The 18,588-nt window shown below is 33.9% G+C and overlaps 1 protein-coding gene across 1 annotated transcript; it reads left to right on the top strand.

Annotated features, from left to right (window-relative positions):
- The first annotated feature begins 152 nt into the window (after positions 1-152).
- Gos28 (golgi SNAP receptor complex member Gos28) lies at positions 153-18,588 on the top strand. Its single transcript, XM_089242613.1, has 8 exons — positions 153-441; positions 2,275-2,380; positions 4,173-4,260; positions 5,783-5,976; positions 11,113-11,184; positions 14,534-14,563; positions 16,188-16,270; positions 18,325-18,588. Exons 1-8 carry the CDS (start codon positions 411-413, stop codon positions 18,447-18,449), a joined length of 729 nt encoding a protein of 242 aa, XP_089098739.1. The 5' UTR covers positions 153-410; the 3' UTR covers positions 18,450-18,588.

Below are 18,588 nucleotides of genomic sequence, written 5' to 3'. Positions count from 1 at the left end.
ATGTGTTTCAGTATATTAGTATAATAACTAAATTACAGTTTGTAATTTTCTGGAATTTAAATAAATTATGCTTTTGACTTCATTGTATTATTCGATCATGAAAGAAGTTTTTCGGTTCAAAAACTTTCCTCGTCGCTGATGAGCTATGAAACGTCATAATTTGTTTTTCGTCGTCGTTAAATATGTCTAGGAAGTGATGTTTGTTTGAGCTAAAAGTTTTATTTGTTCATTTATTGGATTTCATTTCCTTTTAAATCTTTGAGAAAGCTTTTCGTGGCCACAGTATAAAATAATTTATTTTTAAAAAAAATCTAAAATAAAATGAACTGAATTATTGATACAAATTGTTTGTTTACGATTGTCGTAGGTGTGAACAATTTTAGAAATTTATCATTTGGTTGTGATGCAAGATGTTGAACATCGGTTCTGTTAGCTGGGAAGGTAAATTATATAATCACGATCACATTCATGATGTTAGTAATGCTTTTATTTAATTAGAAAAGTCCTTGTGAAGGGGGAGGGGGTAAGGAATTATTGAGTTTTTATTTTGTACAAAGTAGAAAGATTGAAATCTAGGCTAGGGTATATTAGGATGTAACAGATATTAGGTACCCTCCAGTTCCGGGGCCCCTCCGAGCCGATTGCTTCCCCCCACAGAAAAAATTACGTTTATTTTGAAAATTTCTTAGAAATTATGACAGTTTCTTGTTTGAAACAATCTGCAAGAGAGAAACTTGCTTCCAAAATGTGTTTGAGTTTATCGTTTCTTTCCGTTTGTAAGAAAAAGAATGATAAACACAAACATAATTCAGAGAAAGGTATAGATTGGTGATACCCCCTAGGAGCCTCGACACACCTTGAGAAACACTTCGTCACTCTGGTTCATAGTTTCCCAACCTTTTTTGTTCCACCACCCACTTCAGAAATTTTTCTCCCATCGCCCCCCAACACAATCTAACCCATGGGATCCTATGTTAAACCTGTAGTTTCTACTGCACCCAGAACATTCCATTGTCCCCAAGGGGGTGTTAACACGCACATTGGGAATCACTGCTCTAGTTGAAGGGAACACCCCTTTTTGCTGTCATCTTAAATCACTCTTTTTATACTATAGGTTTCGTAATCCCTGCTATAGAGTATTTTTAACACCTTTTTGACATGTCATTATTAAATATATAACCCTGATATAGCGTTATTTTGATGTTATTTACATCTGCCAGTTCACAAATTTTCGGGCAAAAACTTCAGTCAAATTGCAAGCTGGCCGGACTTCAGACTTTGGCCGTAAACTATCTATACTGTTTTCTTTACAAATTGATGTTTGCTTTTTTATACTGCTGTAATTTTAAATAGAAATTTATTCTTTTTTCCCCTATTTAAATATTGAGCTATTCTGTTTGTGAAAATTCATCGAAATTGGTTCAAAATATAAAGATCTCATTAACTTCACTCCATTTTAACATTCTTCAACTCAAAGTTCAGGATGTTGGTCAGAGATGTGGACAAAAAAAGCATTTGGTTGTAATTCGCCCAGATAAAGGCTCTTGTGTGTAGAAGCCCATGTGTGTGCTTCATTGGGTTGGGTACAGCCAAAACTAGAGGGAAGCAAAGGGAGCAACTTCCTTGGGCAACGAATTTGATGGGTGGGCCACAAAGTTTTGGAGGGGAACAAAAATACTGTAAGAAAATCATAAAATTTTAGTGTGGGGGCAGAAAAATCGTGCCCCCCCCCCACACAAAAGTCCCAGTTACAGCCTTGCACTGGACTTTGTAATGTTCAATTGCAGTATTACCAGCGGCCAAGTGATAAGATGCTCGTCTTCCACCATGGAGGTTACCATCAAGAACCATGGGTTCGAATCTAGGGGAAGAACATCGAAAACAATTTATTTACCTGCTGAGTGTAGGACGGGCACTGCTAGATGGCGTTTTAATTTCCTACCCAACTTCATTAATTGGAAATCAACCCTACCTTATGATATGACTGAAGCTGGGGTGTGTGGTAAAGTAATATTATTACAGAATCCCAGCTTCGGGATTCCATTCAGTGACAACCAGAGTAAGCTAATCAGATACAAATAATGTTCAGGCCTTGGATATAAAATTTGTGCTTGGGTCTGAAGCTTATAGTTTAACTCTGATTATTGCTCATGTTGGTTGTTCAAGACAGTCATACTTCCAGCGAACTGTTTTTTGAAATTTTACTTGAAACTCGATTTGACAATTTGTCAATGTATTTGTGTAAAATTTTTTATTTTTATTTTCAATTTATAGAGCTTAGGAAACAAGCTCGTCAGTTAGAAAATGAAATAGATTCAAAGCTAGTCTCATTCAGCAAACTTGGTACTAGTCTGGGCAGTCATGACTACAAGAATGAAGAGTAAGTTTTTCTTTATTTCCTGTCAGGAAAAAAAACATTTCAATATAAAATTTCAGGTTTTTTATTACTTTTTAAAATATTTTATAACAAGTATTCCAGTTATTTTCAATTCCAGTAAGGAATTGCACAAATTTACAATAATTTAAAAAAAATGATATGTGGAAAAAGAAGCCGTCTTGTGATTCAGTCTGCATTTGTGTCACGATAACATGATTCACACATAGAATTAGCTCAATAACAAATTCCATCTACAATTTTCTTTAGCTCTTACCTTCTGCTTTCAACCTTTGGCTTTCAACTTAAATAATATTAATGGTTGTTGATGATATTTGTATGTTTTAATTATGCGTAATTAATGTGAATAAATAACTAGAAACTTATGTATGATGATTAGCAGCTATTCATCCTCTTGATACTTCTGTGTAAAATTTAAGAAATATAAATTCAGGACAACATAAGGGCTGATGTCAAAAGACATCTATCACAGGGCCTTTAATTAGAGACGAGCACCAGGATCTGCATGGTCTGAGTCCCAAAGATTAAAAGATCAATCAAATAGCAATAAAGAAGACACCAACGATAAGGACAAATAATGAGAAAAAGCCATGAATACTTTGTTTCTTCTTTAATAAGTTAATATTAAGCAAATGATTATTATTCCTGCATCAAACTACCTTTGAAGTAGCTAATACAATATTTTTTGATTGCACCTTGTATCGTAGAACTTGTTCAATTCAAATTTTGGATAATTCAAACTTTTATGAACTCTCCTCAAAGTTTTCTATCTATAATTTAATGTTAAAATTTCTTGTTAAATGTTTTGGTTAAAGAGAAAAAAGGAAAAATTTATAATTTTTCTATGAGCAGATTTATATTTTAGAAAAATTTTCTGAAACAAATAAAAGTTTGATATTGTAATTTTTTTCTATTTTTTTTTGATAATTTAATGCATTTTTTAACATTGTTCAGCTGAAGTGCATCGCGAGACTGTGTACCTCTCAATACTGATTATTTTGTTGAACCTATGGATCAAGGTGTACCATTCAAAATCTAAATCTTTTTGTCATCATGAAGAGTATGGAAAGTATCAGAGCAATACATAAATGGAAGTATATTTCCTTGATAGCATAAGAATGGTAACCAAAAGTTGTGAAACAGTTTCATAACGAATGATCATGAATTGTTTCCATAAATCAGGCTCATGCATGGTCAAGAAATTCTGCAGTGGTTCTGATTCCAGAACAGTGAAATAATGTAGCAGCTAAGATCAATTACTATAATTATAAATTATTAGCTGTAACTCCCGGGGCTTCCCAGGTTTTCTCCAGTTCTGACGAACTTTTAAAGTAGCCTATTGTTTAAGTCAGATCCTGTTTGGTATGTATGCAAAATTTGGCAGAGATCAGTCTAAAATTGTAGATTTGTATAGAAAAAATTCACAGACACAAAATCAATTATGTGTACAGATTAAAATTTGGAAAACAGTTTTGTAACTGATAAAATTTTAAGAATTTATAATTATTTTCCTATGTGTATGGTGATGATTAAGTTGCAATTTGTTGTCGGTTTATGGATCCAGAGTAGATTAATTAGGTAATTCAAATTTTGGATAATTTGAACTTTTTTTCCAGTGACTGGACTAAATTAACCATGTTTGGCAGCATATCATAGAGTTCATGCTATACAGAAATTATTTTACTTTTTTTGGCATTGTTTTATGTTTTCACACACTTTAATCTGATTTTTTCTTCAATTTTTCAATTTATAATTTTTTTTTTCATTTTAAAAACAGCTTAGATAAGGTGCCACTGCTGAGCAGTACAAATAGTGATCATGTATTTGAAACAATGTCGTTGGAAATTGAGCAGCTATTATCAAAGGTCTGTGCAACTTAATTTTTTTCTGGATTTTCTCTACCAATTCATTTACATGAGATTTTTCATTAATAGGAGTGTCTTTTGTAAAAGAGGATTTCAGATTATATCATTTGTGTTAACTCTGTGCATATTTACAGCAAGCAAATTTAGACCAGGTAGATTTTGTTTAGATTTGTTTCTGTAGAGATTTAGAGGCTTCTGCAATCTGTAAGTACTATTGTACTTTGTCCACCTCAGCCTCTGATCAGTTGATCTAGCTTGCTGCTGTTTCAATATGTGTTATGCCAGTGGTTCTCAAACTTTTTGCCACCCATGGCTCGGTATGTTTTAGCTGTGACTCTCCAGAATAGTCTCAAAAGAACCTCTTCGTGGTGCTGAATAGGCACACATCAATATTGATAGCTCCTGAGAGCTGTGATGCACACTTGGAGGAAACTGTGTTATGGCATTACTGGAATAACACAATTATTGGGGAAATAAATTATTTATTGGCAGTTTTCTGAACAAATGATATAGAATAGAATTTAAAAAACTCTAATTTTCAGCATATGATTCACAGTTTATCTGTTAATAATAGCTGGAAATTTTCAGAGTATCTCTATAAAATGGCTTCATTAAATACTACTATACTACACTGATAGTGAAAAAATGCTTTACCAAATAATGACTTGTGATATATTGTGATTATAAAATGAAAGACAATATTTTGTAATATTTTTTGACTAAAATTGTAATTTATTCTCTCGTAAGAGTGGTTCACTTTTCTAAAACTGACATTTGATGCCCCAAATGGAGTTAACATCGATAACACATTCGAGAACCTTTAATAGCTGGATGTATTACCGTATGATCCCCAGTAGAATGTAGCAAAACTTCCACATACATCACAGAACAATTTTGGAAATAATTGTAAGAAAATATCGAAAAAAAGAACACTTCATGTTTTCTCTCTCTTGAATGTTATGGAAATATTTTACCGCAGAACATTTTCATCCAGCTGAGTGCTCATTGTAGACAAAACAAAACATTCTGCTGTGGGGGTGCATGATTATCTGTATCATTCAGCAGCGTTAGAATTAAAAAATAAAAGTCACTGGTCCCATGGACTAATGAAAACGAAAACCTACTGGTCCACAGACATCATGATTGGTCTGCTAAACTAAATCTGTTTTGTATAATAATAAATTTTCCCAAACATAATTACTATTTAGAAGAGTGATATACCACTAAGGGGATTGCAAAAAGCCATAAAAATCCACTACGTATCAGTGATTCTCTCATATGGGATTTTTCCTTGATCAATGTATCGGGGGGGGGGGACATGAAGTTCTTTGCTATTTTGATCCCGCAGACCACCGCAATTTTTTTTTTTCTTCGTGGTGGTCTGATTGTTTAATCAGTAGTCTCTGACTAGTGGACCACCAATGATTTCGCTGTTCAGTGTGACTTGAATTCTAATCTTTGCTTTATGCCTTTACTTTGTTATGTTGAGTTTTTGCACTGATCACTTTATATTTTGATTTAGCTGACAGACATTAATGACAAAATGGTGACGTACTGTCAGTCTCAGGTTGCTCCCAGTGCCACCATAACTCATACTCTGCAGCGCCACAGAGATATTCTGCTAGACTGCAACAATGAGTTCCAGAAAACAAGATCCAATATTCAAGCTCGTAAAGAGCGAGAAGAATTGCTTTGCTCTGTTCATAAGGATATTGAGTAAAATAGTTTTGTTTATATTGTTGTCTTATCACCATTTAACAGGGAATGTGACATTTTATATTGTGTTGATTCAAATCATTCATCCAATTCATTTTTGTATCGCTGAATCCTTGTTTGCTAAACTAAAGAAAAGGATTATGTTACAGTAGAGTCCCAATTATTCGAGGTGAAATGGTACCGAGGCCACCTCTGATTACCAAAAACTTGGATTGCCATAGAAGGCAATAGAAATGAAATATTTTCACTGGAGGGAGGGGGATGCATTGACTTACCTATTCATACTTACTCTTATCTATATTGTTCTTAATTCAGTTGCTTTGTCCATTAAGGTTTGGGCTGTCAAGACTGATGACCTCTTTATAAGGGTGACTTGAACTACCAGACAGATACCCACGTTAATATTCCTTACGGAACCTCTAACAATATAAGGGTGACTGGCAGGGCAGGGTTCCCAGCAACCTGGAAAGTCAGGGAGAATCAGGGAAAGTCAGGGAAATCACCCCTGATTCAGTGCTCATAGGCAGCCTAGAGCTATTCTTTGGTGGTTTAATCTAGAGCCCCATAGAATAATCTTAATAGTTTAATCGTAACATAAAGATGCCTTTTCAGTTTGATCGTCACAATTAGTCAATGGGAGAATATATCTCAAAATATTTTCAAAAGGTTTTGAAAAAAAAATCTAAGATCTGTCTTTTTAGAAAATATGAAAAAAAATTCCAAAAACATATCCAATGATGTTCCAAAAAAAAAAAAAAAAAATCAGGAGATATCAAAGACTTTGCAAGTAGAAAAAGGGGGAGGGGTGGAGACTCAAAATGTCTGTGCTTAGAAATATTCACATCACAATTCTGTGTTAAGCCCAGATTACACTATAAAAATTTGATTCTTTTACAAATGCAACCAATAAGCTGATTGGTTGCATTTTCTCGAATGTAACCGATAAATTTATTGGTTGCTTTTTTTCAAGTTTTATAAAATAACTTTCATAAACCTTTTAGAGTGAAATCCCATCCTTAGATTAGTCACTTCTGAAATATAAATTCTTTTTTTAAGTTTATAGACTCAATATCATGTAAAGTATATATGTAGGTATTGGGGGTGGGGGGACACACACCAAAACTATTCAAGTGCTTAGGGCTTTCAAACGTGTTAATCCAGCCCTGAGTGAACGCTGTACATGGATAATGTTGTTTAATAAAAGTATTTAGTTTTAAAAATAAAAAAATATTTTAAACAATTTTAAATATTTATATTTTTATAATAATTTTAAAAATTTAAAAAGAAAAAATTAAAAATTTGTAATTAAATTTAAAAGTTATTAAAGTATTCAGTCAATTGTATTCGTAATGAATTACAGAACGGCTCATAATTTTGGTCCCGTCAGTGTTCGTTGTTGGCAAATTTTATTACATAAAATTGTAAAGTACGGACAAAAAGCAGTTAAAGTTGCTATATCTCCTTTATCTAAGGAAACGGAGGGATAGACATATATATGTGGGTACATCCTATTGATGCAGAGGGACCTTCATATGGTGTTTTTATATTTATGTCAAATAATTAAAAAAATTCCATGCAAAATAGTCTTGAAAAAGTAGCCAAAGATGTGGACTAATTCGACCCGCATCTGTGTCGTGTGAATAGCTCCAAATAACCTAATGTACAAAACTTGTATGTGCGGATGCCATCCGGACCCACATGAACACTTCAAAGGTGCGGGCGCATTCCACATTGTCTGAAATGCTCTGTATATACCAATTGTTAAAAGTTCTTCCGTACCTGCGTCCACATCCGCTCCGTGTGAAAGGGCCCTTAACCTTTATATGTTGAAGAATGGTTTGAATTCAATTATCTCTGTGAAATTTCCAAGGAAATTAGTGTTGTGTGCAAGATCATATACACAGTTTGATTTTGTAAGGAGTGGTGTTGGCGGCAAAATATTAGCATCTGTCTGTAATGTGCTTTTCAATGGTATATTACCGTGAAATGATATACAGTCGCCCCACCCCGTATTTGTGGTTCCCGTATTTGTCGTTTTTTTCCTTCATTGGATTTTTTCCTCAGCAATCGTCATTTACATGTTTTGCTTACAAAATTTGAGTTGTGCCTGTTTAGGATGGCTCATTTGTCTAGTGCTACTGATAATGCTCCGAAAATACAAAAAAAAAAAGTTTACAAAAAAAATTAGGTATATTGACTATGCCTGGCGAAAGTAAGTCAGTTGCTGCTTTGGCTCACCACCAGATGGTTTTCATGATATAGATCCCTCTATGGTACGTTCTACACATGTAGAAAAATTGGTAGAGGAAGTCTTGTCAACATACTCGATGATATGAAGAAGAAACGGCAAACAGGAATTACAATGTTCTTTCAGAAAACATCACCAACAATCAATCGCTGCACCCTCGTTTACATTCCCTTACAATTTTGTGTTACCCTGCTCTTCTCGTGATGTTCAATAAACAAGATAAACAAAAAAATCTATGGTTTCAGTTATTTGCAATTTCCCATATTTTCCCCACTCCCAGAATGTAACCCCCACAAATACGGGGGAGGGATCGACTATAATTTAGAGCATAGTTTCCTAACCTTTTTTGTCCCATCTCGCACCCCCTTCAGAAATTTTTTTCTCCCATCGCCCCCAATGCAATCTAACCCATAGGATCCTATGTTATACCTGTAGCTTCTACCGCCCCGTTGTTGGGAATCATTGATTCAGTGATATTAGATGGTTTAGAATTATATATGCGTGTGTCAGTGTACGCGCAATTGGTCAGGGAAATTTTTGAATTTGGTCAGGGAAATGATCAAACAGATTTTGCTCGAAACCCTGCAGGGGCTTTTTTTTTATCCCTGGGGACTTAGATGGTGTAAAAAAAGTAACATTCATACATTTATTGTTATTAGAGGAGCTTGTGGAAAATCTGGTGTGGGAATATACTGAATACCCCAGCCTAAAGATCAAGGCCCCTTAAAACTCAGAATAATTGCATTCATCAAAAGAATCAAGCAAATGAAATTAAGTGCGGTCTTGGTGAAAAAACAGAAAGAGGGACTCGAGAAGGAATTTTGTGGAAAATTCCAGCTCCTCAGATTATCTGGAACCTTGAATTTTCGAGACTTTACTGTATGTTGTTTTAAACTCATAAAAATAATATAACAGGAATGGGGCAGTCTGTCACATACCCATCCAAAATTATGACTGAAAGTAATATTAAGACATTGGTTAACCTTAGATTAAACTTTTCAAGACACTTGTCAAAAATAGGTTAAATTCCCCTGATAATACATGTAATTGAGATGGAATAGTAATGAATCTGGCTGAATGACAATAAAAAATAGCAGCTTCATCATATTAACAGTACTTGACTCAATCTGTGTAGCTGCAGTACATAGATTACTGGGGAATATTCTTATAGAAAATAATAAGAATTATTCTGAAGTTATTAATAATAGTCCTTCTCCAGAGAATATTCTTCAGTTACCGAAATCTTTCCAGAGAGTATTATCAAGAATATATGCAATAACATGTGTATTACAATAAATAATCTTGATAAATAAATTGAGAATAATAATTATTATTTTTGATTAGAATATTCTCTAGTAATTTATAATAGTAGTCCTTTGAGAGAATATTCTCTGTCCCCGTCTCTCTTCCCGTCAAGAAGATGAGTATATTGAAGTTTGTAGACCACAATATTAAAGTTTGAAAGCAAGAAAATTAAACCAACAGGCCTGAATTGCACAACTTTTAAAGAAGTATTAGTGATACAGAATTTAAGTGTATGTGCATTGAAGAAAACAACAGTTCTTTGTCATAGAATGAAGGTGATTATATAAGAATAGCTTCCTTTATCAATCAACTTTGATTTGTTGTAAACTTATTTCTGAAAATTGATCTAATTTTAAAATAATTTTTTAAAGTTTTAATCTAAAGGTTTCTAAAATCTTTATAAACAAACTTTTAAAACCTCTCATCATAACCTGGAGAATATTCTCGAACTAAAGTTGCCATTGGGGGTGATTATACCAAAAATTGTATTGTTGTAAATATTTCAGGCAATGAAAACTGATTTATATTTCACAATATAAACAGAATTAGTAAAAAAAATTAAATTATTTAAAAGAAAAATGAATATTCTCTATTATTCTCCAATTTTTACATCCAGGAGAATATTCTCGTTCTCCTCACATCTCTAATTGTAGGAGTATAAGCATATTCAACAAATAAATTTAAAATATGTATTTGTGTATTATATGTATTCATTATATTCTATAAATATTTTTCTTTATTTTTTTGTGTGTGATATATTGTGATATATCTCTGTTGCTAAATTCCACTAAGCTCATTTTGATGTTTGCCTTTGTGTAGTACCCTGTAATACACAGATACACATACATTTCTGCTTGCAGGTCATGTTTCACCTAAGGATTACATTTACGTGCGGTATAAGAGCTAAATTATTTCTTGATAAACCAAATGTCAATAAAATTTAAACATGGTTTAATTAATTCTGAGATACTTTCCACTTAGTTATCATTGGATCAGAATCAAGAATGCATTATATAATTCTATTATATATATATATATATATTACGTTTTTTGATACATATTCTCAAGTGCATTTTATAAATAATGATTTAGTTTTCAAAATTGCATGGTGGGCCAAAGTTTGTGCTTCTATGCTGTAATGAATAAGTACCATTGATTAAATAAAAATAATTAAATGTTACATCTATAATACCTTTGACTAGTGAGGTTTTCCTTTGTAACATCCCAAACCACCAAAGATCTACATGGGTTTGGATAAATTCGGCATAGCATATCACTGTTTGGTGACTTTTTTTATCACCAGACTCGATTTAGTGCTATTTACTAGGGTTATAGATGGGATTATGGCAACATATTGCTGTTTTAATGACAAAAAGTATACTGCATACTTGAACTCCAGTGAGGTTTGAGATATGCTATATTTCATATCATATTTTAAACTTATGTTTAATGATCATGCCTTATCAAACAGAATATTCTCATAAGTTGGAGAAAGAGTAGATGTATAAAAATCATAATATTCATTCAAATTATTTATATTTTTTATGTCCGCTAATGGCTGTGTAATTTTCTTTTTTATTAAGTGCATACAAACATTCCTCTGGTCTGAACAGGAGAGCAGATATGTACCTGAAAGAACACGAACATATCAGAAAGTGAGTATGTCAGTATTTATTAGTCTGGTTATTTTATTTGTGAAGTCTTAGTCTTGATGATCCTTCTTGAGAATTTATTGCTCATTTATTGATTAAAAATACATCACTTAGTCGAAACCAACACATGCTTTCCACTCCCTTACAAAACAAAATATGTTAATCTGAGTGCAGTGTGGCCAGTTAGAATAGTGTGGCCAGATTATATTACTGAGAAAAAAGGACAAATCTTCATAAAAACCTGAACATGATGTTAATTCCTTAATAAAAACCAAGAAATATTAAGTAATCTTTCTCAGAAAGCATTACATTGTGAATCACATGGCTAAAATACCTGTTGGAGGTTAACTGAGCTTGGGCCTTGTCAACACTCACCATAAATAACATCTGATCGATATGAGGTGTTGGCCTTTGCGCTGTTTGGTGTCAAATTGCAAACTGTAATACCGTAGAAATGTCAAGTGAAATTACTTCATGTGGGCATAAAATCTTGGGGGGGGGAAGGGGGCTATATTTTGTTGAGACAAATTGGAATACACCATGAAATGTGTATTCCAAAAGTGTGGATATGTGTTGAAGTTTGGGCAGAGCAGCCTGTATGTATGATGCAAGTGCAGCACACTTGCTATAGTAGAAATTGAAAAATAATTTTATACGGCAAAGTAAGGTAGTTGCTCCACAACCATGAGCTATATACACTATCTACCAATAAGTATTTGGACACCTATGCAAATGACGATATCTGCGGTCCTGAGATACGTCACGCCCTCCGCCGGTATATATCGTTTAGGAAACAACATCAGCATTAGTCGCATGCAAGATGCCGCGCAGTTCGGAGCTCTCTGATTTCGAGAAAGGTATAATTATCGGGTATCACAAAAATGACCGATCCTTAAGGGACATATCTATCGAGCTGAAGTACCCAAAATTGACAGTGGCCTATGTGATTAAGAAGTGGAAGGTGAGCTGTGATTGTCGGAATTTGCCACGAGTCGGCAGACCAACGAAACTGGGAGATAGAGACCGACGGGTGCTGTCCACAGAAATTCGGAAGAACCGCACCCAACCGATGACCCTCATCCGCGAGGAGTTTCAACAGGCATCCGGGAGTATTGTTTCAATGAATACCATCCGTAAGGAAGCACATCTGATTGGTTTTCATGGTCGTGCTGCTGCCCATAAGCCTTTGATCACAAAGTCCAACCGCGTTGCTCGGTTAATGTGGTGCAAAGCACATCGAAATTGGACCGTATATCAGTGGAAACGGGTTCTTTGGAGCGACGAATCAAGGTTCACCCTCTATCGTTCGGATGGCAGGGTCTGGCATCTGCCTGGAGAACGTCTCCTGCCAGAATGCATTGTGCCAACAGTCAAGTTCGGCGGAGGTGGAATTATGGTCTGGGGGTGTTTCTCCTGGTATGGACTGGGACCCTTGGTCCCCATTCATGGTATGCTCAACACCGATGCCCACTGCACTATTTTGGATGACAATGTGCTTCCTACATTGTGGCAGTTTTACGGGGTGGACCCCTGTTACTTCCAGGACGACAATGCCAGCTGTCATACTGCGAGGTTAACCAAGGCTTGGTATGGTGCCAATGGGGTTCATCGAATGGACTGGCCTGCCCAGAGCCCAGACCTGAACCCTATCGAGAACCTCTGGGACGAGTTGGATTGCCGAATTAAGGGGTGCCCTACCCGTCCAAAATCGGTGAAGGAACTGACATGTGTTCTCCAAGCCGAGTGGAAGAAAATACCACTAGCCGTCACACAAGGACTTGTGGAAAGTATGCCCCGGAGGGTTCACGATGTAATTGCCTCTCGTGGAGGCTCTACCAACTATTGATTTTGAATAAAGTTAGTTTTTCTTTTCTATCACAGGTATCCAAATACTTATTGGTAGATAGTGTATAACTAGTTATAGAAAACCATTTATTCCATGAAAGTACCCAAAATTATTTTGTCACTGAGCTCTCTGTCCGATAAGGGCAGTTCCCAATTTCAAGGTGCAAATTCGAGCCGATCACCTCCTTAAAATGTGTCACCACAGAGAGCAACAGAACTACAACGGTAGTTATTCAATCTTTACACTTCCCTCCTAGTTTGAAAAATTGATAGCAGATGGCAGCACATGAAGTTTGTTTGAGGAAACAAACTTCATTTCATGTTCATAACACATACACACACATTCTGACATGTATCAATACGTTAGAAATTTCATAAAGGAATGTGTCTAAGGTGCATGCACAGTAAAGTATTAGTAGTAGGTAAGGGCAGTCCTATAAGTTTGGGTACCGAGTTTGCCATTTTGTACTGTTACAATGCGTAACAGACACCATTTTCATCATACGTTTCATTGCACTAAAACTCCTGTGCAGACACCAATAATAGCTATTTTGGTTTGAAGTAATCTCACTAGGGCAACGAAAGTTGGTTACTTTTGAATGAAATTTTGGCTCAAAGTTAATATTTGGCAACTCTGACGTTCGTTTAGAATCTGAAATCATGTGTTGTTGTGGTTGTGCTATAATATTTTACATTATTCCACACTGTTTAATATGACCATCTCTAGTAATCATCACTCTTTATCACTGAGAAAAAAATTGATGTATCGAATACAGTGAAAAACATAAAATTGGAGTTTGTGCACTTGCAAAGGAATTCAATTCATTGATGGAATACATTTTCCTGTGAACACAATGATATTAAAATGCATTTTGAAATAGCTAAAATACTCAGCGAACCCACCAAACATTGATCAGCTTATCCAAAAGATATATAACTTCAGTATGTAAACCTTGTGTAATATGTCTTTTGTAATTTTAATTGTGTATCTATGCAGTAATTATGTATTTTCGTGACTTTAAATATATCTCATATTGTCAGAATTTAATTCATATTGAAGTAAGGAACTTTTTCAATTATTGTTAATACTATATAATATAATTCAAACAGGAAACCCTCCCATAGGGTCACCCCTATTTTACTGACATATTTTCTGTCCCATGAGTGTCTGCAAAAGAGGGGTTTTACCGTACTTGGTAAATATGTTACTTCTAAAAAAATCTTTTTTCACATAAAAAAATAACTCCAGTGTTGAATTTTTCACATTTCAAAAATTTAAAACTTTCACTAAGGTCATTGGCAATTTAAGTTCAAAACATTTTAGAGCATTTTTGAAAATAGACAAGGTTTGAATGGTCCATCTTTTGATTTCTCTAAGCGTTATTTCAGTAATAAGGTGTTCGAACACTATCATAATACAGCAAATTATGATAGTGTTCATAATTTTGCTGTAAATATATTTCCATGGCAGTATTGTAATGGCTATTTTAAAAAATTATTCATTCAGCTCAGAGAAAATGGTGGAAGATCAAATTAGGTAAGTTTTTTTTTTCAAAATATGTTTAGTTTATTGCTTTAAAAAAAACAAAAAAAATTTTTATTCCAACTTATTTTTCCCAATCAATTCTTTGTTGGGCTGTGTCAGTTTTCTAGCTCAGTAATGGAAAAATGTATGTATATTATTTTAAGGCAAAAAAAAACAAAACGGTTTATAATTTTTGTTCTTTTCATCACTTTAATTTTCATGGCTTTCCCCCCTCCCCCATGGTATGCTCTTTTTCTGAATATGTTCGGGACTTTGTCCAGCTTTTTTTTGGGGGGTATTTAGAACCATGATGCCACGATTGTAATTTCAATTATAGTAGAATCGTAAATAGAAAATACTAAAATGTAATTTTCACTTGTGACATTATCAATATAATCAGAGAAGTACAGTGAAATCTTGGCTACAACAATACTCCATGTTATGATAAATCCCTCTACCACATTTTTTAAAACTTTGTTGGGAATCACTTATAGTCTAATGTTAAACTCTTCTTGATAAAACTATTCTTTACTATGATAAACCTGTCTGTATAACAATACTTTTTTATATTTTTCACGAAATATATGTCAATATATTTTTAAGCTTGTCACACATTTCAGTTCATCTGAGGGCGTCTAATAATATTGTTATGTGGATTTACACATCAAAATTCAATTTGAATCCTCCAAATTTCATTTAGGAGTGAAAATACTTCAAATTTTAGGTGGCTTTTTTTAAAAATAGTTATTTCTCTGTTTTTCATTTAAAAAAATACTACTGTCTTTATGAAATTATGCCTCAAATTTTTGGAGAGGAGTGAAAATGCTCTTGAAAATCATTCTTTTGTGTAGAACTGGTACGACCTGATCACCGAAAGTGTTGAAGTTTTTTTATAGGTGCATTACACACACAGCTGGACTTGAGCAGGTGCAAAGGGTGTGGTCGCACCATGATGCAAAATTTTAGGGGCAGCAAAACAGCATAAAAATATTTTCCTTATATTTTCACTGTCCAAAACCCACAACCTTCACAAGGGTAGGGCTGTAAGGGCTCCAGCCCGGGATGATTCTTATCACTTTTTGTTTTCTTATATTATGAATTCACTATGGTAGGGCCCAAATAATTTTTATGGGCATCTTTTTATCAGCCACCTCGTTGGGCATTTTGCCTGTTGTGGCGTTGTATTTGTATTTAGATCCTAGCCTAGGCCAGCTCTGTTACAAGATGTTGGGGGGGGGGGGGGGTCATACAAAGACCTCTCTCTAATATTCAGGCATCAAACCCTCTGAACTACTATTTTTGCAGAACCTCCCCCCCCCCCTCAAACTAGGAGAATAATTCTGATGGATCTAATGCCCCGGGCGCTAAATTCTAACTTTAAAATTATTCATAATTACATGAGCGAGGAATAATGCATGCTTGTCCGGCGGCAAGAGTTACCCTGGGAAGATAAATCGGTTCTCTAGCCCTGTATGACAATATTTTTTCTTGGTTTGCAGAATATCGTTATATCAAGGTTTCACTGTGCATGTATTCAAAGCATTCTCTGAGTGTTTGCTTTTTTACGATATTTAATAAAATATTGTGATTATATTGATAAAGTATAAAAATTGTGTAACCTTTTCTTTCATTACAGTATTGCTATGAAAACAAAAGACGAGCTTATCAGTCAAAGAATAGCTATGAAAGCAATTCATAGTAAAATAACAACTTTAGCTAGTATCCTTTTCTATTTTTCTTTGCTTATTTGTTATTTCAAATGTTTTAAAAGATGGAAAAAATATGTAAAGTTCCAGTGTTTTTGAAGATGAAAAAAAATATAGAAACAAGTTATTTGTTACCTGACACACATCTCAGAGGTGTCATTGTCAAAGGTAAACAATGAGTACAATTCAAATGGTAATGGACTGTTTATCCAAGCAGCAATTAAATTCCTTACATCATGTAGGATATTGTTCAAATTATGCGTGAAGAATTTTTTTTTTTTAAATTTTATATTTTTACATTTTGTGATGAAACTCAATTATTTGCATATTTTCAAAATATATATATATATATATATGTCTGAAGCTCTCATGCTCAGTTTGAGGAGGAAACTATTGAGAGTAACTATGGATCTGTTGATGTTTAATATGAATTGAAAAATGTCCGAAGTGTGCTGATCGTTCACCTTTGACATCAGCATCTATTAGGTAAGTAAAATGTAATAGAATTACTTTAGTGCCGCAAAAGTAACCAGTACACGTATGATTGGGATTCTAAATCATTTTCAGATTTTTATTTTTACTGGATTTGAGCACATTAAAAAATTATATTCAGTGAAACACCTATATAACAACCCTCAAGGGACTGGAGAAGTGTATCATTATAAAGGAGTTATTGTTACCCTCCTCAAGATCATTTTGAATTTCACATTTATTTTTAACTGTCTAATTATAACTGCCTAAAATTGGTTTCTTCCAAAAGATGAGCATGAATATGCTACTCTACATGTAGTTAATACCAAATGCTTACATCTAAAACTAATTTTGAGGTCTCTGTGAGCATTTCATTTAACTAGGTGGACTTTTGTTTAAAGTGGTGTTTAGTGTCTTCCACAGATGACGAAGGGACTGGGTAGGTTATAGATGGAACATGTTTATACATAGGTGCCACACACAATGCTTTTGATTTTTAGCACTTTTTCTGGACAGAAACCAGAAATTTATGAAAGAAACCTGTCTACAAGAAACCTGTCTTTATAGAAAAATTCCTAAAAAATACTCTTTTAATCCTGATAATTCTAGGCTGAGAGAGACCACATCGAAAAATGGGACATTTTAATAAAAATAATTGTGTTGGCAAAAATACTAGAACAGGTCAGAAAAATGAATCATATAGTTACCCTGATTGCAATCCCCAAAAAATACTTTTTTCCCCCTTTTATTTGTATTATATAATGTTTTCCTCAGCATGAAATATTTCATCATTAAACCACAGATTTTTCAAGTCCGGGCATCTGTGTCAACACTATGAAAAGTGCATTGGGACCAAAGAGTATTATCGTTATGGGAGGTATAGTTGCATAAGATTTTCATTGTGTATCGAAATATTTTTCAATTTCATTAATTTTTTCAACCACTTCATTTTACACAACCGCTGAAAATTACTAGTTTAGATCGTTGTGAATATTTATGAAGAAAAAAAAATTGGGAAAAACATTTCTCATTCAAACTTCTGCCATTTATTCAACATAATATATTTCTACCATGTAACCATCGGGAGAGATTACATATAGCTTCAAGCTGAAATCGGAGAAAAATTTCTTCTTAAACCTTTGTCTTGTTAAAGAATTTTTTTCCTTCCAAAATTGCAAATCTGATTGAATAGGTGTTATTTTGCTGAAAATGTGAAAGTTTATATTAAAAAAAGATTTTCTTTAAGTTAGCATAGATGTATTTTACTGGGCTTGACAAATCGCAGACCTCCCAGGTTACCACTGCAACAAAGAAATTAGTATTAGTGCCTTAAAATTTTCTCTGCATGTGTAATCTCTAAATAAGAATGATAAGACAATTTGTGTCTGCATGTATTATAATAACATGGAAAAGTGTCCCCAAAAAAGTTTAAAAATGTATGTTTGTCTCCTGAAAAATTCAGCTGACAATTGATTGTTTTCCCCTGATTTGTCAAGCCCTGTTATTTTGCTTGAGTTTAATTTCTTGTGTTTTTTCTTTATTGTATGAATTTTTTAATATAATTTCAAAGAAATGGACTTGACATTCTTTTCAAAGACCGATTTCCAGTCATTAACAGTATTGTACAGAGAATAAACCTTCGGAAAAGGCGAGATTCCATAATCGTTGGGCTTGTGATCAGTGCTTGCTTGATCCTTCTCATTTTGTATATTTTCAATTAGATGTTACTGCCTTTCTGACCTGAACTGTGATGCAAACTGATGTTGTGTGGAACTTGATTATGATGATCGCCATAACTGTTTTAGAAAGGCATAGAAATTGTTATTTGTGCTTATTAAAAAAAAGAAAAATGTTATCAAA

This window comes from Pholcus phalangioides, unplaced genomic scaffold (genome assembly GCF_987345545.1).
Source record: "Pholcus phalangioides strain wild (caught in Gottingen) unplaced genomic scaffold, Ppha-v1.0 ptg000015l_1, whole genome shotgun sequence".
Classification (NCBI taxonomy): Eukaryota; Metazoa; Arthropoda; class Arachnida; order Araneae; family Pholcidae; genus Pholcus; species Pholcus phalangioides.
Note: the sequence above shows the minus strand (reverse complement) of the source record. Positions and strands in the feature narration are given on the sequence as shown.